The following is a 27798-nucleotide window of genomic DNA, read 5'->3' on the forward strand; positions in this document are numbered from 1 at the left end:
ACCCTACCCTTGTTGGTTTCTAGTTGTGTCTTGCCATTTTCTAAAACTAAATTGAGTAAACCATAGATACGCTTGTCATGAGAATAGCTTACATTTATTGATATTAATGTGGAAAATGTGCTGTACAGAACAAGCTTTGGATGGGCAGAATCTTCTATTTTACTAACCAGTTCACCAATACCATTTTTAAACAAATATGCACCCTACAAATCAAACATGTCTTTGTATATATAGTGAGAGGTACTACATCTAGCAGCTGACACGTAAACAAGAATATGCAAACAGAAGACTACAACATTAATTTAAAAGGCCTACAAGAGCAAATAAGGGTGCTCCCATTGTCAGATTGCTCAGTCGTGACTCATTCCCAACTGATACGGAATTGATAAAAACAAGAATGGACTGAATGTCCATTTCGGTAAGAATCACACCCACGTTTCCAACTCCTTTTGCAAAAGAAACCATTGAGAAATCCTTTTTCGGTTACTCAATCTAACATTGCTCATCGTGCTCTCTAGCAAAAGCGAAAAATAGCCTTGCAGAGCCTTAACGACGAACCCGCTGATCAGATCTAATCGGAATCTTTCGGGCCTTCGTGGGGAACGAAGTGGGGTTGTGCTCTGGGAAAGCTGTAACGCCGACCCCGATCCCTGCTCCTCTCATCCTAATAGGATGAACGGCTGGTTTACGCGGGATCAGAAGCTGACGGCACCAGTCCAGCACACCTGGCAAACCACGCGAATTCCTTCCCCTGCTGCCTCCGCTCACCGCCCGCCTCTTTGATCCTTTTCCCGACAGTGATTGGCCCGAAGTCTCCAGCACCGCCTCCTTTTCTTCTGATGCCCCGCCTCCCTCCCCTTCCCTCCTCTCTCCTGAGCCTCGGAGAGACTTGGAACTACCTTAAATTGTTGGCGTATGCGTTGGGATCTCCGGTGTCCGCGGAGCACATAGTAAGCGGTTTGGATGCTACGGCCGGTGGGGAGCGACGGGGTGGGGTTATCTATGCCTGGCGCGCTGGGGGCACAGCAGGAGTTGGTGGAGGTGGGAGGGCGAGAGAGAATGCCTCGGGTTTAGCAATGTTTGATGTTTCCACTAAAACGGAGACGAGTGGGTGGTCCTCGCCCAAAGCTTTGGCTGGCTGAGGGTGAGACTTTTCATAAGCAGTCAAGTCTCCGTTTTCAAGCTAAATTCTTTCTTGTTTAAGTCTCTGGTTTGGGATTAATTACAATTCGTGGTACATTATGAGCGTTCCCCACATTGCATATTGCGTAATCCGCTTTTTCACTGGAACTAAGAATAGGACTAAGAAAGTTGAGGAAGGAGGGGAAAGCTCTTCCTATGTAGAAGTACAATGCGGGCTAGATCTTCAAAACCAAATGCTGCTAATATGGAGAGTCCGTTTGATGTAGTGGTTAAAATTCTGGTTTTAGAAACCTCGAGACGGAGTTCTGGTCCCGACTTTGAGCCAGTCAATTTCACACAGACCAACTCACCTCACAGGATTGTTGTTGTCGGGAAAAATAGGAGAGGTTATTATGGGGAAAATGGGAGAAGGGATTATTATATATGAAAAAAGGATAAAAATCTAATAAAATATCTCACTTTTAAATATTCTACTGTTAATAGAAATGTCAATTGAAGGCAGGCAGCGTGCCTTGTGTTTTCCAGAAGCAGGTAGGATTTTCAGAAAAAGGGGAGAACAGCATATTTTTAAATTTGACATCAGTATTGTTTAAGGCAACCTGTTGAATGCAAAGCTTCCCCATTGTGGTGATTTTTACCGTCAGGAAGCTGCAAATATTACAAACAAGAAGGCAGCTACTGATTGAAATTGTGGTTTCTCATAACTTGATGGATACCTGGTTGTAGAAATCTAGATTGGCTTTTGTCATTGTGAATACATATCCTGTGCATAAAGGCAATCAACAGTTCAACAGCCGAATTGTAGTTTTTAATTCTATTTTTAAAAATTCCTTACATCAATAGGATCTAAGCAGTATAACTGCATATGATTGTGGACCAGGCATTTAGCTGTTAGATAACAGCTAATTGTGTTGTAAATTATGCTGTGATTAAAACTTTTATTTATTTGCCTAATTTATTTAGTGGCCCGTCTTATATGGCAAGTAACTTGGTGGCATACAAAACTAAAACATCAAAAAATCATTACCTTTATTTAAAAACTATAAGCACTGAGATTAAAAAATAATAGATGAAGGGAAGTTAAAAGTGATGAGGCCACCTCATTACAATACAATACAATAGCAGAGTTGGAAGGGACCTTGGAAGTTTTCTAGTCCAACCCCCTGCGTAGGCAGGAAACCCTATACCGTTTCAGACAAATGGCTATCCAACATCATCTTAAAGACTTCCAGTGTTGGGGCATTCACAACTTCTGGAGGCAAACTGTTCCACTGATTAATTGTTCTAACTGTCAGGAAATTTCTCCTCAGTTCCTCCTCAGTCCTCAGTTCCTCCTCAGTTCCAGTTAGATCATCTGTCCCCTGGAGTTCCCAGCCTTGCTGACATAATCAAGTCTTGAGTGATCTCCCTCACCTCAGGGGAGATAAAACACAAATGATGAAGCCAATCTCACCTTAGGTAATGAGGTGATTCCACAAGATGGAACCCATAACATACTCGCTCTGTTTGGATCTGGATCTGATTTAAAACATCAGACAGGTTACTTTTGGCTGAATCTCTGTTTTCACAGGTAGTTGTAAAAACACTAAAGTTGCAGTAAAGTATAAATACAATAAGCTTTATATTTGAAGTCCTGAACAGTTCTTATTTTCCCTTTTTGAGATGCCTGACAGATTTTCAACTTTGTGTTTAAAACATTTTAATTTAAAGCAAAATAAAGTGTGGGAAAAGTGTCCTTTTAATTTTGGAGAAGAAAATGCTAAATTTATTAATGAATCCCTTGAGAGTTGTAATTATTCAAACTAAAACATTACTAAATAATGAATGAATCATGTTTTTAGTGATTGATGTGTCTAATGATATCTTAAAGATCCAAGTATGTCATTTTACAGGCTTTGGACGTAGAAACATGTCTATAATCTGTGGTTTAATGGCTTTCTGCTGCAATAAAATCAGGAAGTCTCAGGAAAGATACAAGTGCCCTGTATTTTCCCTTTTTTCTAAAGTTTTGGGTGGGTTTGTGTAGGGCTTATTATCTTGAGGCTATGATTTGTGTAATTGTTAAAGGAAGGATTTTTCCAGTATTCTTCCTCTCTTAATAGTGGAGGAATTTAGGAAAAGAAAGTGTTCTAATACTACAGCAGCCGAATGAGTTTCTGAGCTATTGCTGGGGTGAGGGTGGGAGTACAGAGAGATGCTTGCAGATTTATTGGGATGGTGTAAAGTAAACAATCCCTAAAATGCTAACTCAAAATAGATTTGATAAAATGAATCATTTAGATAGAAAGCAGAGGTTAAACAACTTTGTCTCAGTTATGATCTTAGCATCCACTAATAGAATAGAATAGAATTCTTTATTTGCCAAGTGTGATTGGACACACAAGAAATTTGCCTTTGGTGCATATGCTCTCAGTGTACATAAAGAAAAATAAATCCATTCATCAAGAATCATAAGATACAACACTTAGTGATAGTCATAGGTTACTAACGTGCAATCAAATCATACTAGGAAACAAAATAAATAATATAAGATTGTTATGATTGGATATTTCCTTTCTTTTGAAGTTTTCCTTTTGCTATTTTGTGTCATCAAGTCCTCAAGCTATTCAAGTCTATTACTTTTTCTATTTTACCAGAAATCTTCTAGAAGTCTGTTTTATAAATTGTTGATGGTAACAAGTACCATATAATCCACATCAGGATTGGGAAGACTCAATGCCATTGCTGAACAGAAATTAATTTGGCAACTTTTGCCTTCCCTGTAATGCCAAATGTCTATTTATTACCATAGACCTTTGTTCCTGTTATGTAACCATAACACCTAGTGCCATGTAAAGTTACAACTTGTTATATTCATTTGTAAAATAATTAAGTACATGCATATCTGCTTTGGGTCTCTGTTCTTAATAAATGAAGTGAAAAGTTTCATAAGTGTACTTTTTATTATGATGCTGTTGGAAGAAATGTCCTTCTGGGTTCGGCTCCAAGTGGGGAAAAAGACACTGGAGACATGGAGGCTGCTTGGAAAGATGGTTTTAATGGTGGACAGGACCACATGGCCTGAGCCCTGAACAGCAAAGGTGATCACATGCTTCAATGTTGGTGGAGAAGAGAAGAGAAGGGAAGAGAAGGGATTTTTATAATCTGTTCTGCCCCACCTATCTGTTTCCTGTTCCTGTGTAAGAAATGTATTCTGATTGGTTGCCAGACTCACATGGGCCCATGCAGGGGCAACCCTCTAGGCTGTTTTGAATTCAGGTTTGATTGAGTTCAGATGCCATGTGGTCAGTTGAGTAAAGGCTTATTATCCTGCCTTAATCCCATCACAGCTGAAGAGGAGAACTCTTTATTATGTAAAGTGGACTAGCTTGGCCTTCTTAATGGCCCATTGACAAAAGTGGGGATGGGCAGGAAGCTGTAGGAATTTAGTGTTTAAAATGTGTTTCTCCCTTTTTCACATCCAGGAAAATATAATATTCTGCCTTTTCAATATTTCCTAGGATATTTCATTTTTCTGGGAGAGGGCTGGGTGATAACTTCCTACAATCCCTCCTTTTTTTTTTCAAAAAAATGTGAGTGGAACGCACATGTTTTTGACAAAAGATAAAATTGGTCAGATCAGGGAAACTTAATTTTTCTGATGGAAAAGCATTGAAAGAGACAGCAGAAAGATCCCTTCAGTGGCTCCCAGAGAGCTTTCAACCATGAAGGTCTTAGCAACCAGGGCACAATTTCTGGAAAGAAATTTACAATATCCAATTTACCATGCCAATTATTTTCAGGTGTTTGATATCACTTTCTGTGAGCTTCCAGACTACAAGCAAGCAGAAGTCCCAAAAAAACTTCACAGCCATTGAAGGATTCTTCCTTTTAAAGAAGTACAGGCTGCCCATTTCCAAGGGATTTCTTTAACTTGCCCTGGCTCCTATTTTAGTGAGGCCAAATTGAGTTTAGCTAGTGTGCAATACAAGCTATTTAGTATTTTTTTTTTTAAAGTTACACACAATGAGCCCAGGGACTCCTATCAGAGACCACCAGTGCAACATGTCCTGCTTTACTGGGCAACTGGGCAGCAGCATTTTTTTTTTTAATTGAGTCACAGGGTTTGAGTTTTGAAGATCCTTTCTGCTACTCTTCAAGTGGGGGAATTGCCTGAGGGGAACTGACCCTCCCCCATGGGATTAAAAGGGAGATATCTGCTTTTGTGCAAGGGCAAAATCAACCTAGGAAAAGCTTTGTGGAGTTAAGTCAAGGAGATAGTTTCAATCTAGTTCTGAATGGAGCCTCTCTCTCTCCCTCTCTCTTTGTGTGTGTGTGTGTGTGTGTGTGTGTGTGTGTGTGTGTAGCTGCTTCTACAATACAGAAAATACAGACATTTTGGACAAAATTTCCCTCCCACCAGCCAGAAATCTAAGGTGTTCAGAACTTGCTGTGCTAGCCATTCTCAAATACAATTCTTACATGAATACATTAAACTGATTACAATATAAATGAGGCAAGGAAGAAAGCATAATAAATTTCTGTGAATGAAACAGAGAAAGAAAACTTATCAAATTCCACCCTCCCCATAATCTTTTCAGCTGTCTTCTGGGAATTGAAAAGTCTTTTGGTCTTTACTTCTTCATCTCCTTCAGGGTTCTTTCATGTCTGCTAGGGTGACATGCTTGGTTTGGTGGTAAGGCTGGTCAGTCAGTCTTGGCAGTCTGTCCCAGGCTTGGCTAAGTTTTTTTTCCTCATGTCAGGTTTTATCAGGGGGCAATCACCAGCAGCAAATTGGAGAGTTATGGTTTGAGCTAGCAGTCCTTTGTTTCTGAGGTAAAAAAAAAAAGAGGCCAAGAATACAGTTCTTTACAGACATATCTTTAGTCTTATGTGCAAGTGTGGAAATCCAAACATTATTTCAGGAGGCAGACGATGTAAATTTCATGGAACACGACATTCCCACTGCCTGTATGATTGAAACACTTTTGCAGTAAGATGAGTAAATTTCCAAGACGGACAACAACTTGTGTTGCAAACAAACAAACAAACAAAATCTCATAGGGTAGAGCACCTTGACTCATAAGCGTTTAAAAATGCACTCAGGTGTAAAAGAGGGAGGTAAGAACAGCTTTTTAAAAATTGCAATTAAAAAAAATGTACTTTGAGTCAACACTCCAAAATGTCAAATTTCATTCAGATGGAAGCAAATTCTCATTAAGTATGTTAAAACATTTACAAATGTAAGCAAAATATCTCAAAATCATTCCTTTTTATAGGTTTAATTAAGCATTTTAAACCTCAAAAATTTCAAGAAAAAAAAATCAAAATTGTATTCAGAGCAAAGAAATGTAACTGCATAATTTTATATGCAGATAAAAGATCACAATAGTGAAAGGTAAGCGGGAGCAGATCACCCATTTACTCCAAATTTCTCAGAAGAGAGGGGGGGGGGGAAGTGGTTAAAGTGAGGAGAAAAAATTTCAGCCTTTAATGACCCAAAAGGAAGGAGGGAAAGAAGGAGGGGGGGAATGCCCAGAGGCATTCACAGGTATCACTGGGGCGTTTCATACACACACTCATGGTAAAAATGAGCAGACACTCATTCTCCCCGCCTTTCCTACTTCCCTCCAAAGAATGACCCAGAAGCAAGATTGGGGGGGGGGGGGGGAATTCACACAGGCAATCACGTGGATCTCTGGATCCATTCACTTATCACTCCCTGGGGCATGAGGGACACATACTCACATTCATATTGCAATCAGACCTTCGTGCTTGCTCATGCCAAACAATCATAGGTATTTCAGGAAGCTTTTTTTTCACAAGCCACCAAGCTTCATTTTCTTTTATTAGAGGATCTCACCCTCCCTTCAGGTTTGGAAATGATAACACACATGCATACACACACATACCATTAAACAACCTTGTAACTTACTGCTTCTTTATATGAAAGGGAATCAAACTACATTCATACCAACTTTTACCATCAACATACTCACATTTGCACTGCATTCATTAATTTCACATACAAAAATCCCATTTCATTCTTTCTTCATGCAAGGCAGTTATTACAATTACTTCAGGGAGCTGTACATAAGCCAATGAGCTCCATTTTCTATTATTAAAGGATCTCAACTTCCCTCCAGGTCTGGAAATGATCACGCACTAGATTGTTAATGCCTGTCTCTGCCCTGGGGTGTTCGTTTCTAATTTGGACCTGCCAGCGGACGCTGGCTAATTTTTAAAGATCCAAATTCTATCTTGATATCCCAGCACGCGCTGGCATTTTTAAATATCAAGATGTATAGAAACAATGTACAGAGATGTTTGTCCACACATTGTTTGCATTCAGCCAGGGTTCTAGGTTGGCGCTCCCAGCACATGCTGGCATATTTTTAAAGATCCAAGATGTATGGAGACTTTCATTAACACATCATTTGCATCTGGGTGGGGCCCTTGATTCATCTGATGGTGGCCAGAAAATTAGCAAATTTGTTGACAAAATCTAAATCAAAACTGCCTTCTGGAGGCCAGGTTTTTACTTTAGGACTAATAGAGTAGGTTGGTCAGAAAAATGTGCAGAGGGTTTTTACTCAGGTTGAAGGCAAACCTTTAGTAGGAATTTCCTTCATTTCATACATGCACACACAAGGCAACACTCTCCTCCTCCCCCCCAAAGGGAAAAAAAATCTATACTCACCTGAAGAGTACAATCTTCTAGGGCTGAAAGACATGAGAACAAGGTTCCCTCCCCCACAGAAAAGGCATTGTTGGAGGATTAGAGGTAAGGGAGGGGCGTGGGGGGGGGGTAGATAGCTTGCAGGCAGAGTTTGAAAAAAATAAAACCATCAGTCACTCAGCAGATAAACAGATAAACATTATGGGGATATCACAGATGAGAAATGGGGTATGGATTCACATGCTCCAGGAAAGAAATGAACAGGTAAAATCATTTAAGCACACAATAAATGCAAGGATGAAACTTTTCTTGCAAACATTTCCTGGGTTGTTACTTTAAGGTATAGGCAAGGAAGGAAGGAAAAAAAAATATATATCTTTACTCTGTTTCTGCTGGCCAAAACAGACACAAAGTGAAGACCCTTCCCAGTTTCAGTTAGTTTTCTAGGCCCAACAAACTGAGCGAAGGCAATTTCTGCCAGTTTACTCCTTTCTTTCTTTGAACACTTTAAAATTCTTGTCTTTTGGATTGGAGACATCTTAGTTACAATTACCTTGAGGGTGCACAAAGACTTAGACATACACACACACAGACAAAGAGGGAAAAACAAAATCATTCCCACCATGAATTTCAGTTAAATTGGGGAAGGCACAAATCTTAAGAAACAAAAACCACGTGGTTACATAGAAGACAGAGAAAGAGACAGACAAGAGGGAAAAAAAAAGAAACCCCACCATTTCCTTTTAAGTACCTTTTCAGCCAAATTAGTTTTTCCTGTATCATCTTTCAGCAAAGCCCATTTTCTACAATCTGCTCTTTTTTTTCTTCATTCCGGCCAGGACGGGCATTTGCTTTTCGTCCCAGGCCCCCAACAACTCCCCTAGGGGGGTTTCCATGGCTACCCTCGAGCTACCGCTTCCCATGATCCCGTTTAGATGTGGGTTCACTTCGTCCTAGCCGGGTTTGCCACTTCGTATTTCCCCACTTTACTTTCGCGTCCTTAGAGGACCTTTCGCGCCCTTTTGAAGGGACTTTCTCTGTTTGCCCTTCGGAGGGTCTTATTGGTGCCCTTCGGAGGGACTTTTCTGGGGGTGCCCTTCGGAGGGACTTTTGACGCATTCCTCACCGCGGGAACCTTCTCTCGATTCGCGCCCTTTCACGCAGGGACTTTTCTTACAGTTTCAAGTCTTGGGGAAAGAGACCCGGAGGACCAGCCGCACAGTGACCCAGGAGGGGTGCTGTCGGAGCGGGCATGCGTACCTCCCTTTTTCTCACTAACTTTCTTATGGGCTTTAGCTTTTTTCTCTCACAGGACAAAAACAGCAGCAACAACAAAAAATAAAAAATCCATTCACTTTTCCATCCATTTTCACACACACTAGTCACACACAGGCAGGCATACACACATTTCCCATGCTTTAAAATTAAATTTTAGAGAATTAAAATTTAGAGGTACTCACCTTCTTTCCAGGCAGCCTTTGAGCTCAAACTCAAAACCCCTTTAAAGCCTAGATCCAAATGGCTAAGGCCAAGATAAAGTCCACCCACAGACTCAATGGGGTCTGTGCCGGCATGGGAGGCTTACCTGGGCCATATCCATTTGTTAGGCTAGCTTGGAGTCCCATCTGTGGGTCGCCAATTGTTGGAAGAAATGTCCTTCTGGGTTCGGCTCCAAGTGGGGAAAAAGACACTGGAGACATGGAGGCTGCTTGGAAAGATGGTTTTAATGGTGGACAGGACCACATGGCCTGAGCCCTGAACAGCAAAGGTGATCACATGCTTCAATGTTGGTGGAGAAGAGAAGAGAAGGGAAGAGAAGGGATTTTTATAATCTGTTCTGCCCCACCTATCTGTTTCCTGTTCCTGTGTAAGAAATGTATTCTGATTGGTTGCCAGACTCACATGGGCCCATGCAGGGGCAACCCTCTAGGCTGTTTTGAATTCAGGTTTGATTGAGTTCAGATGCCATGTGGTCAGTTGAGTAAAGGCTTATTATCCTGCCTTAATCCCATCACAGCTGAAGAGGAGAACTCTTTATTATGTAAAGTGGACTAGCTTGGCCTTCTTAATGGCCCATTGACAAAAGTGGGGATGGGCAGGAAGCTGTAGGAATTTAGTGTTTAAAATGTGTTTCTCCCTTTTTCACATCCAGGAAAATATAATATTCTGCCTTTTCAATATTTCCTAGGATATTTCATTTTTCTGGGAGAGGGCTGGGTGATAACTTCCTACAATGCCAAATTATATATTTAAGATGAGAGTAGAGTACAAAAATAGATGATGTAACCACAAGTTACATTAGGGAAGCTGGAACAATTGATTCACTAAACAATTGATTCCATATTTTTAAAAACCGCATTACTATTCAAAGTAGTATTGTTGTACATTGGACATTAATAGTTTTGCTACAGCAAAATCTTGCATTACTGCAATAAATTGATATGTAACATAAAGGTTCAGAAGTAGCCGTCTTCAGACATTACATAAAGACAAGCTTAAAACTGGGTAGAGAATGAATCACATAAAATTCTACTTTTCGTGACTTTGATTTATTCATTTGGGAGATAAAATGAACACAAAGACATGCAGATTATGAAGAGGAGCTCTAGGGAGTTTGGTGCATTTTTAGGGCTACATAAAAATAGGCTACAGTTGAGATGATTAGAACATTTGTTAATATATTGTTAACTTTTAGCAATAAGCAACATGCCTTAATTATTGTTTCTCTAGTGTGCGTAGCTTTTTTGGTAATTGGCTGAATCCTTCAGTATATATTATGAGGGCTAATTTGAAATATCTTTTTTTAATTTACTGTCAATTTAAACTAGGCAACTGCTTTGGAATCCAGTCAAAGATATTGATTTGAATATTTTAAGTTATTTAAAGGGGGAAGCACACTATTATTTCCAGTGGCCTTTCTTAAAGTGTAGGGTTTTTTTTCAAAGTTTGTTTTGTGGAGTTTTTAAAATTCCACCTAATTCTATGCAATATCATCAAAAGTTTACATTTTTCTAGGTGCTACACAAGTTGTGAAGTAATAGATACTTTGCACTAAAATGGACAGGTTTCATGTGATACATTTAGTTTTCACGAAGAGCTTGAAAAATGATGTGCCCCAAAGGCATCTATTGACACAAGTGAAAAGAAAGATCTTAGGTAAGCAAGTTCATTAGCTGAACCAGTTGGAGAAAGCATATTTTAAAAGCTAAATATGAAACTGGGTATAACAGAAGTTCTGTTTTTTTTTTTCATATAAATTCACTTGAATCATTAAATCATGTCTGTGAATGAGATGAACTCATAATCGTCTCCAATATGCTTCTATCCTGATGTATTGAACTTCAGTGCTTATAAATGACAACCAGCATAGAAATACTGACTTATTTGTGTGAGGAAAAGAGTCCTATACTTCTTATATGTGAAATTCCCTACAGAGTAATTAGACTGAGAACTACATAAAGATAAACTAAGGGCCACTGTAACGCAGCATTGCACACTGGTCCTAAAAAGATTGTAATCCCTTTATTTGTGTTGAGAAGAAGCTACTCCGGTGAAGGAAATTACTCATTTACTCACACTAGTCTTTATTGTAATCTGGGTTGGGAATTGACATTCTCAAACTATTATTCATTCATATATGAGATTTGTATGAGATGGCTTTGCTAGCCAGTATTTCAGTTTTTACAAACACAACAAGCAGAAGATGTGTGATGTTCTCTTTTGTAGAACAATTGTCCTGCTGAGATTAGGTAGGCCCTCAGTGTGAGTCTATGGATTATGATACAGTTGTAGACTTCCAACAATGTACAGTCTTTTTAGGAAGGATGTCTCCCAACAACCAGGAAAGATGTAGTCTTTCATCCAAGAAGTTAGATCAAGAATGAATGTCATAGGTAGATTCACAGAGCAATACAGGTTTCTTTTTCTGAAATTTAGTTCTCAGTTCAAAAAAACAGGAATATTTGAATTAGGTTCAGTACTTAGGTCGGTCCAAGTAGCTATTCAAGAGTTAGTGGTTAGTAGCAATGGTAAAGCAAGATATGGATTTAAAACCAGAAATATTTTGTTGGCTATTTGAAAGGGAATACAATACATATTTAATTTTACACATGTTAGCAGCTGCTGGAATTGTGTTTGCACAACAATGGAAAAACAGAGATATGAAAATGAATAAATATTAGAATGTGCAGGAATAAATAAATTGACAATTAAAATCAAGAAGGCTTGGAATACTTTTTCACATGGGATTTGTTTTAGCAATTGCTAATTAACAGAAACAGAAATTAGAAATCTAAAAGTATGAAAGAAAACACCAATTATGCAAGGAAAGGTCACTAAAATGTATAAGGAAATATTATTAGTACTTGATCATTATTAATGCGTAGATAACTGCGGGACATTACACAGCCACAAACTATGACAGTACCAGGAAAACACCAAAAAATAACAATTTCCCCCCAAAAGACTGCAGATGAAACCAGTTTTTTCCCCCTAACCCACAGACAAAGCCACTGGAATAAAAACCATCAAGGCATTGTGGGAAATTATAAAGGACAGTGCCAGGAAGCTCACAGAACCAGCAACCACTTCACAATTACCTAAACAACTATCACACAGAAACACACAAAACCTGGCAAAGCTGCCTTGCACCAACCTGGCCTGCCCATAGAAAAGCAGCCACTTTGAGACACATAAACCATGCACCAACCTGCACACTTAAAAGCAACATATTGCATCACCAATAAACCATTTGCAAAAAGGAATAACATTTCTTGTAATAAACATATTCTGTAATCAATCAATAAATAAAAATTCCCTAAAATAATTTTAAAAAATATATTCTATAAATAATAAAAAAATCCTTAAAAACCATTAAAATATTCTATACACAATAAATTACAATAAAACCATTAACATATTCCATCCACAATACTTTTAAATGTATTGAGTATAGAATATTTTTAAATGGTTTATTTCAATTTATTGTTGATAGAATATTTTTTTTAAATAGTCTAAGACAATTTAAAAAAAGATTCTACAAACATTTCAATTCTAAATTGAAATAAACCATTTAAAAAAATTCTATACTCAATACTTTTAAATAAAACGATTAAAAAAATTATATACACAATAAATAAAATATTCTTTTTAAAAAACATGAAAAGCATAAAAGAAAAAAAAACGGGTCACTTTCCAGCAGACAGAATCAGCAGCTCTCCGATGCGATGGATGCAACAGGAAGTAGGCAGGCGATGAGGCAGCAGGTAAGTTGGACTGAAGGGACAAGAAACAACCGGGTCAGCTAGGCCCACCGCCTGACAGGCTTAGCCAGCCAGGCGAGACTGGAGACGGGGGGCAGGGGGGTAGCAGGAAACCCCCTTTCGGTCATGCGGCGTATGCCAGCTCACGGCTTTCACGAGGCAAGGCCTGAAGGACTCCAGCCAATCAGTGAGCGGTGGGCTGGGCTAGTTTAGTGCGGACAGGCGGGAGTGCGAGTGAGCTACAACGGAATAGGCAGGGCGAACAAGTGACAGCGCCGGGGCAGGGCATTCCGGAACTTACTTCTGGGTCCACCCGTGGAACCTCTTCTAACGGGTTTGGTAGATTTGACGAACCGGTTCTACCGAACCAGTGCAAACTGGTAGGAACCCACTCTGGCCAAGTTAAACTTTTGAATTTTTAGTCTCCACTTATAGACCTGTTGAGCATCAACTGAAACTAGTTCCAAAACTGGAGGGCCACTTTTGAGAAGGTCTTGTTCCTAATACAAACTACTTTTGAAGCTTTTAAATATATACATCCAAATACGCTTCCAACTTTAAATATGGATTTGAAACAAATGATTAGTGTAGCTGGCACTATTTTAAGTACCTCTTCATTCAGCTTAAGTAGATGTACTGCATTATTGAGGTTTACAAATAATCATTAAGGGTAATCACTGAAGAAGCTTTTCCTCCTCCATGTTGTTTTACATTCAGTTGAAAAACTCTCTCCCCTCAATAGCTTAAAAATTATCCTATTTCTCAATCAGCCAGTGGAAGGGAGGAAAACAAGATGGAATATCAAGCACAGCAACCTACGGGTAGGGACAGATGTGGAAGAGATGGGAGAGAAGCATTCTGAGGGATATTCTGACTTTTTCAGCAGTCCATCTGGACATGTTCCAAGATTCAGATAGTATCAACAAGAGGCACAGTGTAGGTTTGGGGAAGCTTTCATCATAACTTCCTCAAATGTCTGTATCTGAATGACACACTAAAATGTGATTTACTCAAGCCAGGCTTTTTTTTTCCTGATTTGCAAGACATACTGAATCATAAAATATCCAGGAAGGCATGCAAAGCTCATTCAATTGTAAACTTATAATAAAGACTGAGTTTGCATAATATGTTAAAAAAAAGGTTTTGGCTGGTTCATGCTACTGTGTATCATGAGAATACAGTCAATAGACGAAAAATAGATTTTGTACAAGTCGCCAACCTGAGAGCAATAAAGTTGGATGCTATTAGTGAGCAACTTATATTCATCATGGTTAAGTTAAATATAGAAATATATTAACTGTTACCCCATGGCATCATTGAAATGTAATCAACAATGGATGATTAAGTCACGTTCCAACTCAACCGAGGAGCTCTAAGAAATATAAAGTGACCGTTTTTATTGGGTTTTTATAACCTATTCTAGAATTCTGACCAAATCATTTTTCTTAAATATACTTTTTCTTAAAAGTATTTCACAACCTTTATTTATTTAACCAATTATCTCTCGTTAAAGACTCTGAATTTTAAAACAATGGAGTAAATTTCTATGTAAAACATGAACAAGAACCAGATCAATATAAACAACCATAATAGAGTATCTAATTATCCATATTTTTTGCACTATAAGATGAACTTTTTACCCTCAAAAAAGTGGGTGGAAATGTCTGTGCATCTTATGGAGCGAATATTGCCAACGCCCCGCCCACTCACTGGCCCCCAACTGCTGGCTGTTTTTGGCCTCCCTGTGCCTCGTTTTGGCCTCTGTGTGGGACACCTATTGTCACCACTTGCTGCTGTCACTGTTCGCCGCAGCTGCCTACTTGTGGTTGGATCAGTCTCCCAGAATACTGCTGATCCCCACTGCCTGTTGCTGCCATTCACCACCACCATTAGCATGGTGGTGGCAGCGATAGGTGATGGCAGTGATAGGCAGCAGCAATCCCTGGAACAACCAACTGATTGGTGGTATTCCGGGAGGCTGAAAGGTGGCGGTAGTGAGCAGCGGTGATAGCTGGGGAATGTTGGCGAAGGCTCCAGCATTCCTCAGTGGAGGCAGCAATAGTGCCGTTTCTGGTTGGCCAGCCCACTGATAGGTGGAGCTATGGGAGGCCGGGATCCAGCTGTTTTTCAGCTGACTGGTGAGGGGGGGCACAATGGAACAGAGCCCTGATGAACCTCATGCTGGAGCTGGAAGGCAGAAGCAGATTTTTTGTTTTCTTTTTTTCCTCCCCAAAATCTAGGTGCATTTTATGTTCCAGAGCATCTTATGGAGCAAAATCTTTGGTAAATGACTGATCTGTGCCTGGGAAAACATGCATTTCTTAAGAGCATTCCATGAAACCAGAAGCGTGACATCCAATCTAATTTTGGGAGGAAGGTTGATCCACAGGACAAGGGCAGTCACAAACAAGCCCCTCTTCTTGGATTCTCCAAGATGACATTCTTTGACTTATAAGACTCACAACATGGCTCTCCCATTGGATCTATTGAGAAGGTAGAAATAACAAACCATCCTACTTTAACTTGGCATAGAATCAACAGGTGCCAATAAAATTATCAAAAGGAAAGGAATGTTACAACACAAACAGCATTGTAAAAAACTAGGAAAAGGCACAAAAAGAAATATGTGAAGAAATTAAAGGTATCCAATAAGAAAAGAAAATATTGCTACATCTAGCTTACACCTATACCATTCACTTTATCTTCCTAACTTTCTGTAATTGCAAACTATCTTTGATGCATCATATTTGTCTACTGCTTCACCCATAGCCTTATTTTCTTTACACTTCTCACCACTCCAATGTTTGTCATCAACTTGGATAATACTTTGTCAATCAGGCTTATGTAGTATGTGGCTGTTGTGAGGAGGCCTGTTTGATTTTCTAATGCGTATATCCATTGTAAGAGTAATTAAAAATTTAATATTTCTAACATGCATTTTAAAGGACTGTTGACTTCTTAAATATCATTAAGTTTCAACATCTTACATGAAAGTACAAATTAGCATGAAAAGGGAATGACATTAAACAACTTTAATGTTTAAAACAACTTTGTTAGATATTTGCATAAACTGCTGTAGTCTCCACTCAGGTCCGCCACTAGGGCGGGAACAAGGGGTTGTTCTGATTGGACGGGAGGTCTGCCAGATCCCTATAAAAGGGGAGCTACACGACCCCATAGCAAGCTGGATCACTACTACTACTACTAAATAAAGAGCTGTTGTTGTCACTATCGTCTGGAGTCTGTTCTCTCATTGCCCGAATCTAACAAACTTTGCAGAACCTCTGCAATGGTAGTTGCCTTATCCTAGTGAAGATCAAAAGGAACAGTATAATTCTTGTTTCAAACATAAACAAATGAACGTCTGGTGTTATGCTATCAATTAAGGATGAGCAACGCATGAGCTCATGGTTCATAATGCTTTTTTTTTAAAAAGCCCTGTTTCTGCAAGGTCCAGTAACTATGGAAACTTCTAAATACAGAAACTAGAACATCTGATACTCTCGTTTCTGATTTAGATGGTTTTATGATCACAGGGCTTTGCAGAAACAGTACTTACTAAAACGAAACTTCCCTTCCACCCCATTGCATTAGTTCCTTCTTTACAAAAATATTAACATTAAAATTAGCAAATATTATCATTTTATTGTTTAATGTGTTATATTGTCATTTTCATCTTGTAAATCTGCTCAGAGTCGCTTAATAGCAAAATAGGTGGCAAATACATTAAACAAACAAACAAACAAACAGAAACAGCAGCAACTATGATAATAGAAAGTCAGGATAGCCTGAAGAAATTTGACTTTCCTCCACAGCAACCTTGATTATATTGAAGAAGTTCTGTGAAAGGGTAGGTATTCGTATCTATCCCTACGTGCAAGGGTCATAAAGACAGTGCTGTGGTCATCAAGGGAACCCCATAGTTGTTAAGTGAACTCATTGTTTGCTATGAGAAACCAGAAGTAAATGCCGGTTTCTGGCAAAAACCTCAAAAGTCGTGATCACATGGCTGCAGGATTTTGCAAACACCTATAAATGTGAGCCAGTTTCCAAGTGCCCAAAACATGATCACAATGAGTATGTGAGGAGTAGCTGTTGGAACTTGAAACCAGATTATTAGTAGCTTTTGTTGGGTCTGTTATAACTTCAAATGATCGCTGAGTGAGCATTCTTAAGTCCAGGACTCTTTGTATAAAACTCTTAGATTAGAAATTACACAATTCCAATTTAAGTAATAAATGTGATTACTTGTTTTTCTTTCTGCTTCCCCTGCTGCATAATATCCTCTTGGTACAGTTTTATACATTATTGATACAATACTGTAAAGATTGGTATTGGTACAGAAGTTATATAGAAGATTTATGTGGAGAGAATATGATGCGCCTTTTGGTTATCCATACTAATAATCTTTTATCTTACATCAACTATACATGGGGTTGCTGGTTTATTAGCCCTTGAGAACAACATGATAAGATCAGGATACAAGTACCAGCTCAGACCCTGTGCATGACTCACCTCTTTTGCATATGTTGAACTTTTGAGTTTGACTTTAATATAAGATTGGGAGAAGTCCATGCCATCAAAGAATTGGAGAAATTATCTTGAGCTTTCAGAAAACCCTTGATTTAACAGATGCTGCTTGGCAAATTTTAGATAGACTTATGTCTATCTTATGTCAGAAATCTTTTTCACGTTCAAAAGCATCAATACTTTCTATCCTACTTCTTTGAAGTTCAGCTTTTGCTTCCATAAAGCATCAGAGAGTATACTGTTGATTGCACTGTTCTGAACTTTGTAGTGTATGTGTTAAAGCAGTATAAATTACAACTAGTCTAGAAAAAAAAGATGTTCAGAATATCTAAGGAAGACAATCTTGTGCTTTTCAAATATTTGAATGTTAGTCACAGATTGCACAACAAGGGATTTGGTGAGTTAAGAGTTGAAAACTTTTGAAGGACAACAGATTGCCTGCCTGCACATGATGATATTCTACTACTCTTACTTTCAAATTAAATTCATCATACATGAAAATGCACACCAAAAAGCAAACTAATGATTCATTTTTTCTTCGCATTTCTATATACTTGAGTATAGAATTTGTGTAGTTCTCACTAGAGCCAAGAGTTGATTGTTAATGCATGAATTGAAACTTAATGAGTATGACACAATATTTCTCTATCAATTTGTCCTTTTTTGAAGTCTCAGTAACGAAATTCTTTGTTCCCCCTGCCCTCAAGTTGAGTGTATTATATTGTTCATGCTCATCCAAAGATGGTAATGCAGCAGTTTCAGTGAACTTTTAATATGCCAGAGCCTTACTTTGATGAACAGCTTTTAAAGCTGGATCCTCTGAATTACTGGCTGAACTTAGAATCTTATCTCTGCATACTAGCTCCCCTGTTTTAGCAATATATTGAATTATACCAATTTATTTACAAGTAGAAGTAAAAAGACGAAGACTCAAGTGATCTCAACTCCTGATAATTGCCATGGCATCTTCCCAGCAGCACGAGAGAAGTAGTTTGTCACTAGATTATTTCTGGGCATTTTTTACTTCTGAATCTAGCTACCACACTGGGATTTCTTGGTAAAGTACCTCCCAGATCCAATTCCTGCTAAGCTTTTTATATCAGCCACTTATAAAGATAGCTAGATTCAAACAGCAATGCTGCAATTAGAATCATTTAACCAGGATCCATTTATAGTCTGATGTTGCTTTACATAAAATAGAAAGCTTTCAATGCTAAAGGCAATTTTAAGGAAGAAAGCTGAGTTCAATAGTTCTGTGAATGTGCATGTGTTTTTTTTCTTCATGCCTCTGAGTCAGATTGTCTTTACTTCTGATGACTGCCTGGACTAGTTCCTGCAGTTTTTTTTGCCAAGGTTTTCCAGAAATGGTTTGCCATTGTCTGCTTCATAGGGCTGAGAGAGAGAGAGACTGGTTCAAGGAAATCCAGCTGGCTTTGTGCTTATGGTGTGATTAGAACTAACAATCTCTCAGTTTCTAGTCTGTTGGCTTAACTTGCTCTCTTTCGTGTCTGCGGGGATATGCTTTTAATATCAAAATAAATGCAGGCTTTTAAACAGCCAAAATTAGGTGCCTCCCTTCATTGTTTAATTACCCAATTAAGTAAGCTGACTTATTTGCTGATATTTGAATCACAGACACAATTTATTTCTCTGTCTTAGGAAGATGAAAACCAGTTGAATTTATTTTAATGTATTAAATTCTGGAAGACAAGATATAGATGGGAATGTATATATTACTAAAACTCTCACGTCTGTTTGTAATCTTCAGTTGAGTGAATTTGGAAGAATTTGACAGGTGTCAAATTCTATCACATTATGTGACATATCGCAACGTACCACGACATTCGTTGCCTTTGTGGAGGCAGGGTAGGTGTGGCCTATGCGTGATGCATCCAGACCATGGGCCGCCAGTTTGCTCTGGTATAGGGCAACAATTTTGAATCAAGATAACTCAAATGGACTAACTTACCGAATCCATGACTCCTGTGGGAGTAAACATTGGGAAAGATGTGGCCAATTCAGTGCTACTGCATTGTTGCTACCTTTGCGCTGTTTTTGGGCTGCCAGGATCAGCCCATGTGATCCTCATTTTCAGTGTTCTCTGATAGCTTTCCAGAAATCAATTGGGAAGCCAGCAGAAATTGTAAAGTTGTTTGTGATTGCAGGGAGAAAGTAATGGAGAAGCTAGCAGGGAAGGTAGCAAGTTCCTCAGGAAAGTCTACCCCACCTACACAGTCTCCCTCAGTGCTTATACTGCATTGGCCACTCTCAAACACACCCTTATACCCATCCCCATCCAACAGCAACTCCTTACCTGCCTATTGGCTTTGGACTTGCAATGTCCCCAGGGAAGCTGCAGGAATTCTAAACTTTTCTGGGTTTCTCAACACAGTAACACTTTCAACAACAAGGCCTCAAAAGAGAAAGAGCAAGACAAACCAATTAATGAGTTTTGCAGGATTAGGAACTAAATGTCCCTTAGTTAGGAAAAAGGCTAATTCTTCAGTAAGTATGAATAGTGTGATATCAAACTAAATCTCTGATAATTACACAGAATTCAATCATGGTATATTGCTTAAAATGTACTCATGTCAGGTTTCAATTTGATGAACAATAGTAACACAACTTTGTCACACCATCTTCCCACTAACTGGAGTAAAAGAACAGATGTTAAAGCACATGCCAAATTTTCAAGTTTACCATATCCGCATTGCCATCTATTGGTGGTTTATAATATTGGAGGCATTATTTTCCATTAAGTCCTCATATGATTCTGAGCTTCTCATCCAGCCATGAGAAGTTGGAGGTTACTGTTGGATCTATGACTGTCCATCTCTTGCATTTTAGAAGTGCAAGTTGGGGAAAAAATGGTCCTAGCAAAATTTAATAAAATGGATCCAGTAGCAAATAATTCTGTAAATTTATTCACATTTCTGAACTGCCTCCCTCCCTCAAAGTGGAGCCTGGCTGGTATACAATAAAATGTTAAAATATAAAACAGTATATGAGGATCCAGGTTGTTGGGGGCAATATGCTGACTCTGTAAACCGCTTAGGGAGGGCTGTAAAGCACTTTGAAGCGGTATATAAGTCTAAGCGGTATTGCTGTATATAAAAGTTTAAAAACATTAGGAGAAGGCAAGAATGATTAAATTTAAATTTTAAATTAACATATTTTAAAAAGCTGAAAAAACCTTGAACTTTAAACAGCCTAAGCAGATTGTGGAGACTATGTACAATATGTATGACACGATTCTTACATACTGCTCCATAGTCAAGCATTAGCATTCTGCACTACCTGAAGGTTAAGTAACCCCATAAAGTGCTTATTATAGCAATCTAAATGTAGAATTACTAAGCAAGGTTATTTTTGTTCAAGCAGCTAGTGAATGGAGCTAGTTTTTATAAAAATCTGAATCTCCGGTGACAAAATTTGATTAGTGTATATTCTTTAGTTTCATACCTACTTTTTAAAGAAGGTAAAGGTTTTCTCCATCCACTTGTGTGTGACTGATGAGCTGAGCTGGGGATGATGCTCATCTCTGTTTCTTAACCGAGGGCACCAGCATTATCCAAAGACATTTCCGTAGTCATGTGGCCAACGTGACTGCACACCGAGGTGCACAGAACACTGTTACCTTCCCAGCAAAGTGGTACTTATTTATCTACTTGCATTTGCATGCTTTCAAAGAGGAATTCAACTCCATCCAGAGCAGATCATTTTTTTCATCATCTTGAAATTTAACAATAACAGTATCTACAGCTTGTTAAGATTGAATCTCAATTGAATTGTTCTGTATCCATTACCACATTGATAATACAGGAATGTCATAAAACTATAGTTATCATAATTATCAAGAAGGCGATGAGTGAATAGAATTCCAAATTCACTGGTACATATTTGCATAAATGTGGTAACAAATATCACTTTCCAAAGCAGCTTGTCTTATAAGATCACAAGGAACTATATGTCATCCAACTACTGGTACCATTTTCCAATAATCTCTTGCCCAAAAGATTGTCAAATAGTTGGAAGCTGTTTAAAACTTTAAAAACAATTATATAATGGCCATTTCTCACATAGTTTGCAGAGTCTCCACATAAGGCAAATATCATATTCAATAGTAATTACCATAATTGTGACAACAGCAGAAGCCCTTAGAGCAGTGGTTCTCAACTTATGGGTTGGGACCCCTTTAGGGGTCGAACGACCCTTTCACAGGGGTCGCCTAACACCATCAGAAAACACATTTTTGAAAAAATACGGAAAACATAAAATAATTTTATGGTTGGGGGTCACCACAACATGAGGAACTGTATTAAAAGGTTGCGGCATTAGAAAGGTTGAGACCCACTGCCTTAGAAACTGCAACAATCCTTGGAGCCATAATAGTCACTTGTTTATCAAGGTATATTGTTGCATAAAAAGTCATTAGTCGTAAGTTGCTGAGTTACACTTATTTGTCAGTTGTATCATGGCTATATAGAAGTTATTCCAGGCTCAATTTTAGCCTCAGATTCTCATGTCTAAGTCTTCACAAAAGCCTAGTAATACCTATTGAGAACTCATGAAGAAAACACATTAGACATGTCACTAGTAAAACAATTGGTGTACATTGTGCACAAAGAAACACCCATGACTCACACAACAGGACAAACACTCAGGTGTATGAAACAACCTGCTAAGCTAATTCAAGACTAAATACTGTAAATAATGTCACTCTAAACTTTTTGAAATCATGATTTGTTGAACAACTTAACAATGACTATGTTGGATGGGTTTACATGTTGCATTAAGCCAAAATTAAAGAAATATATGTATATGAATAGATTCTTTAATGTTAAGACTACTCAGCACTGTGGATTTGAAAAACAAAATATACTTCAGAGCATGCAAGTGAAAGTTAATAAATCCGTCGGCAACTCTAACTCTTACCTTTTCCCAGGATCCTGCTATAGCTATAGGCAGTGACGTGCAGTGAGGTTTATGGCTGGTGAGGCTGGTGACATCATCAATTGATCATCATGAAGGGAGGACTGTGACAACTTTGATCTTTGCAAGCGTACAAGCAAAATACCCCGGGATCACGGTGGCAGGGACAGCAACTCCTTCCGCTGTGCTGCGGAGAAGAGCCACACTGTGCTCCTCAGCGCTAGCCTCAGATCAGCACGAGCCACAGTCCCCTTCATGTTGGCTCAGGATGGAGGGGAATGGGACCACGTGTGCAGGAGGCTCCTCAGCGCCAGTCTCAGATCAGCGTGAGCCACGGTCCCCTCATGTTGGCTCAGGAAGGAGGGGAATGGGACCTCGTGTTCAGGGGAAGGGGCGGTGAGGAGCCTCCTGCACACCCAGTCCCATTCCCCTCCTTCCTGAGCCAACATGAAGGGGACCACGGCTCGCGCTGATCTGAGGCTAGCGCTGAGGAGCACAGCATGGCTCTTCTCCGCAGTGCAGCGGAAGGAGTTGCTGTCCCTGCCACCGTGATCCTGGGGTATTTTGCTTGCACGTGCAAGAAAGAGAAAAGGGGAGAATTTTTTCCCTTTTTTTTTCTTTTCATGATGAGAGAGGTGAGGCTCTGCCTCCCCTGCCTCCCCTGACTGCACGTCACTGGCTATAGGATTCTTGGCAATAACACAGCTGCTTCCAGGAGTTGCAGACAGATCTTCCAGGAGTCCCGCCCTGCCCTCCAGATCACATTTTCCTCTTTGAATGTGAAATGCTGCCCAGCTTTGTTGAATATAGTAGAGAAACAATGGCAAACTATAATCCATAAACATTTATAATTGTTGTAATATCTGAATATACAAATTATGGTTTGCTATTGGGAATGTTTGTGGATCCACTGGCTACCTTGGAATACCTCTTATAGAGATATAGCCACAATGTGACTTGAAGATTCTCTTATTATAACCAATCTTAATAAAAGTTGTGTTAACCTTCCTCTAGACTTAATTTTCTGGTCTGGTTTACGTAGTGGAGTTCCCTCCCCTTATAATTTGGCTATCATGGAGAAAGGAAGTAGTTGCCCCTTCCCATGCCATCCCATGAGCTGTTGTCTTTGAATATGCCAAAACAACAATAAGTTAATTTGACATCCTTAATAAAGTTTGATTCTCTTGACACCCAAAGCAGTAAATGAAAAAGAAAAGAAGAAGAAAAGAAATTGATTTACAAATCATGCTGAATTGTAACTCTTGTTTAATGTAGGCTAAACAAGTTGCTTGAAGCATTAGCTAAATAAAATATAATTTGGAATGATGTGTGATCAGAATCTGATAAATCTTGATATTTAGCTTGTATAGGTTGGCATCATCCTGAAGTTCTTTCTATGTCAGGGGTGTCAAACTCATGCCCTGTGGGCTGGATGCAGCACGCACTTGCCACGCCCACCCCCATTTTAACAAAGGGGGGGAAAAGTCCCGATATATCACATGACGTTATGCCGCGAGTTTGACACCCCTGTTCTATGTGGTTATTAAGCATTATCATTCACTGGGCATGTGAATAGTATTAGCTTCAGTCACAAATTTTATTATAGTATGGTTAGTGGAGCTGGATTTGTCTATTTAATGGATAAAGACCTTAATGTAGTCTTCAAATTAAATCCATAAAGTATCATCCGTGTAAGTCAGAAGGTTTGTTGCAGTGTTTGAGAAACCATAGTTAATGTATCACTCTGCCCCCATAGGCTGTTCCCCTGGAACTTGACAAATCAGTGTGAGCTGTGAAAACAAACAAATTTTCTCAGTATGTTTTTGAAAACTGAATCTGTATGTGGATAGAATGTTGATCACCAGTCATGATTTAGTGTGATATCCTGGAAATGAAAGCACAAAGCAATAATGTGTGACATGTAAGATGAAAAAAAAACCCTCTTTATTGTACTAAAATTCTAGCAAAAATTATGGGTTGATTTTTTTTTAAAAAAAGAGGGTTGTTTTTTTCCGGCAAAGATGGAAGAAACAAGTCCAATTTCTATTGTTTGTGTGATATGGACTCTCACTGCTCATCAGCCTATAAAACAATACTTTAAAACTGGGTATTCTTTTTCTGCTGCTTGGCTTGCAGTGGTTTCACATTGTATCACACACACACACACACACACACACACACACACACATTGAGCTGAACAGGCAGCCATTTCTGGCAAATGAAAGGGGTGTCTGAAGGTGCTCTTTTTCAGACGGTTCTCAGATGCATTCTCCAAGAGGTGGGACTTTGGAGCACCGCTGAGCTTTCATTGGTTGATTTCACAAAACTTTTCCTCTCTTAGTCCCAGCCCCCTTTTCTTCTTTTGAGAAGTTCATTTCGCTGCTTCTCAAACAGGCACGTCATCTAAATCTTCAAAGATTTGGGTTGCTATCATGGGTTCCGAAGCAGATGATTCCAAAGAAGGTATGCTTTTTAATTATTTTTTCTCCCAAGGAGGTTTTTTTTTTTAACGGTTGCTTTCCGAAGCTGCTTCTGGGAGATGATGAATAGAGGTTTGTATTTGCTGTAATACTGAACTGTTTTAAGGGAGGGGAAAGAAAGCAAAGGAATCCGAAGGCAACTATCTGCATTTCACTGAAAACGCAGCAACTAAGCCCAAGGATGTTTTGTTGTTTGTAGAATGACAAGCATGCACAAAGTGTAACTTTAGAAGTTTTGTGTGCCTATGTACTCACAGGCAACAATGGCTTGAAAAGGGGAAAGATAGACGTTAGTTTGAACACCCTCCGACTTTTGTAAAAGGAAGTTGTGTAATTCAGAGAACTGAAAGATCGTTATTTTAAGAAGGAGCTTTGGAAAAACAGCTTTACTGGTTGATGCAAGTTGAAGTGAATAACAGTATGTCTGTGGCAAAGTTTGTCAAAAGGGAAATATCCTTCCTTTCTTTCCATGGTATGATGAGCATGTGGAAAATCTGGAAACGTTCCAAGAAAACTGAATATTTACCAGCGTAAATGTGGGTTGGGTAGGGAAATGACTGTCTGGTGAAAGAAGACGATCCCCTCCCCCCCCCCCCCCAATTTAATGCAATAGCCTACTTAAGTCCAAAGACAGGGTAAATATATCTGAAAACATGGGCATATTTTAAACATTTCAGATTTTCTGATTTGCAAAGAAGCCAGATAAGCTGCTGGTATAAACCACACTAAGTAGATCTTCAGTTTGATAATGAGTTAGGGAACTTCAAAATATTGCAGAGAGGCAGCTTTCTTCTAATCTGACAATCCCCACAATAGTAACATTTTCCACATATCTAATGTAAGTTAAAAGTTTCTGATTCTAATTCAAGCCATTTGGCTGAGCAAAAGTTACTAAATTTAGTATAACTGGTGGAACAAATTTATTCAAATGCTCCCATATGCTAGTGCTTTCTGTCCAGGAAAGGGAATAACTGAGTCTAAATTCAGATAACCATGCTTTTCCTATAACTGCTTTAGAATCTAGCATTCCAACATGCTCATTTCACTTCTTTTGTGATGAGTAAGCAGCATGCATGTCATGACAAGACAAGGACTAGGAAGAAAACTTGAAAGTAATCTAACTTTACCTGCAAATTCAGTTGACTAAATTAGCATAGCTATCTGTGTTCAGGAGAATTATAGTCGTACCAATACCTTGAAGAAACAATTCATTGTTTTTGTTTTTGAAAAACAACTGAAATTAACACAGGGTAGACAATGAAGAAAAACTAGTGTTGGCTTTGACTCTAATGAAAATTAAATTTATGTTACATTTGTATTTTGCTTTTTTTAAAATATGAAACATTAAATATTTTTAAAAAGGCGGTGAGTCTGAAATTCCGGTTTAGCTCTAAATTAATTTCTAGGGTATTTCCCAGTTGAGTTGCTGTATGGTTTTACACCTCATGGAGAAAATCTATGTGGTGACTAAAACTGACTTGATGGGGCACCACAAAAGGTTTTGGATATATATGTGTCTGATGGCAATATTCTGTATGTTTCTCATGGATATCTCTTGATACTTATGGATATCTTCTCATGGATATCTTTTGATACTTATAGATATACTCATGGATATCTTCTGATATCTTATATTCTTTCCATTAAAAAGCATTCAATGCATTTTATTTGCCTTTAAATTTCACTGGATTAAGGAACATTTATTTCTAGGTAAATCTCTATAGGATTTCTTCCTTGAGTAAGTAGTAACAATGAATGGTTGGTAGAGATATATGTCTAAGGAGACCATCAATTCCATTACCCATTACTCAGTAACTTTTTTTCTTTGTCTAAACCAGTTGGGTTTAGATAGTGTTTAGTTAATAGCTGCTGCTCCTAATTCTATTTCAGCTGTATGACTGTTACATGCATCTCTGTGTGTTTTTATTTTATTTTAATTGTTTCATAAACTGGAGATCTCATGAAATATATGGGAGGAGGGCTTTAAAATATATATATATAAACTATATTCCAAAGTGATAAAACTGTAAATATCATTAAGTTATATTTTATGCATTTTTCTATAACTTCCAGAAGAAGAATACTTAGATATTAAACTTTTAATGAGTAAAAACAGCATTGAGTAATACACTGCTGATTCTACAGCTAAGGAGCAATTATACTGGATCTTTATAATTGAATCACAGTGCACTGCTGGAGATGTGTTTTTATCATTATTTTCCATTGCATTTTAGTTTATGAAATATTAATGGAACCTTTGTATTGATCAAACATACATCCTAAGTGAAAAATAATATAATGCACTATAACACAAATTCTTGTCTTTTAAAGATGGAAAATATCCTGATCAGGACATTTGTTTTCTAGTTCATTTTGAACATCTCTTTGGTTGCACTTCTCCTTTGTGCAAAACACACAAGCCTTACAACATATTTGGGGCTGGTCGAAATGAATGCCTATAACTATCTCATCTACTTCCTTCCATTTGGAATAATTGAAATAGCCAACAGAATGAAAAGTTGAGAAATGCTTTCTAACATTTATATACCCGGGATTTATAGCTTTCAGTTCTTGGGCCTAATCTCGCCTGCCAGGCCAGCCCTACTTTTAGCTTATGACTCCAGCAGCATGAAATGCTTTAGTTATCTTACATTTTGTGATAAAGCAACAACAGTTGTAGGTGGATGATCAGTTTGAAGGGTGATTATGTTTGAACTGTCCTCCACTATTCCCCGATTGTAGAAAGCATTGGTAACAAACTAACTTGCCAAACCATCAAGTGGGATCTAAGTCT

General features: G+C 38.5%; 1 protein-coding gene across 2 annotated transcripts in view; it reads left to right on the forward strand.

Moving 5' to 3' along the window:
* Window positions 1–825: 825 nt before the first annotated feature.
* TNFAIP8 (TNF alpha induced protein 8) overlaps window positions 826–27798 on the forward strand; it is a 44379-nt gene continuing 17406 nt past the window's right edge. The window contains exon 1 of one of the 2 annotated variants that reach the window (XM_081941920.1): window positions 826–950. In XM_081941920.1, coding sequence (XP_081798046.1) covers window position 950 — 1 coding nt within the window. In that variant the 5' untranslated portion in view covers window positions 826–949. Of the gene's footprint in view, window positions 951–24831; window positions 24988–27798 lie in introns of those variants that run through there. The other variant, XM_081941919.1, reaches the window with a different exon arrangement.

The sequence above is a fragment of the Natrix helvetica genome, assembly GCF_964273705.1.
Source record: "Natrix helvetica genome assembly, chromosome: 2".
NCBI lineage: Eukaryota > Metazoa > Chordata > Lepidosauria > Squamata > Natricidae > Natrix > Natrix helvetica.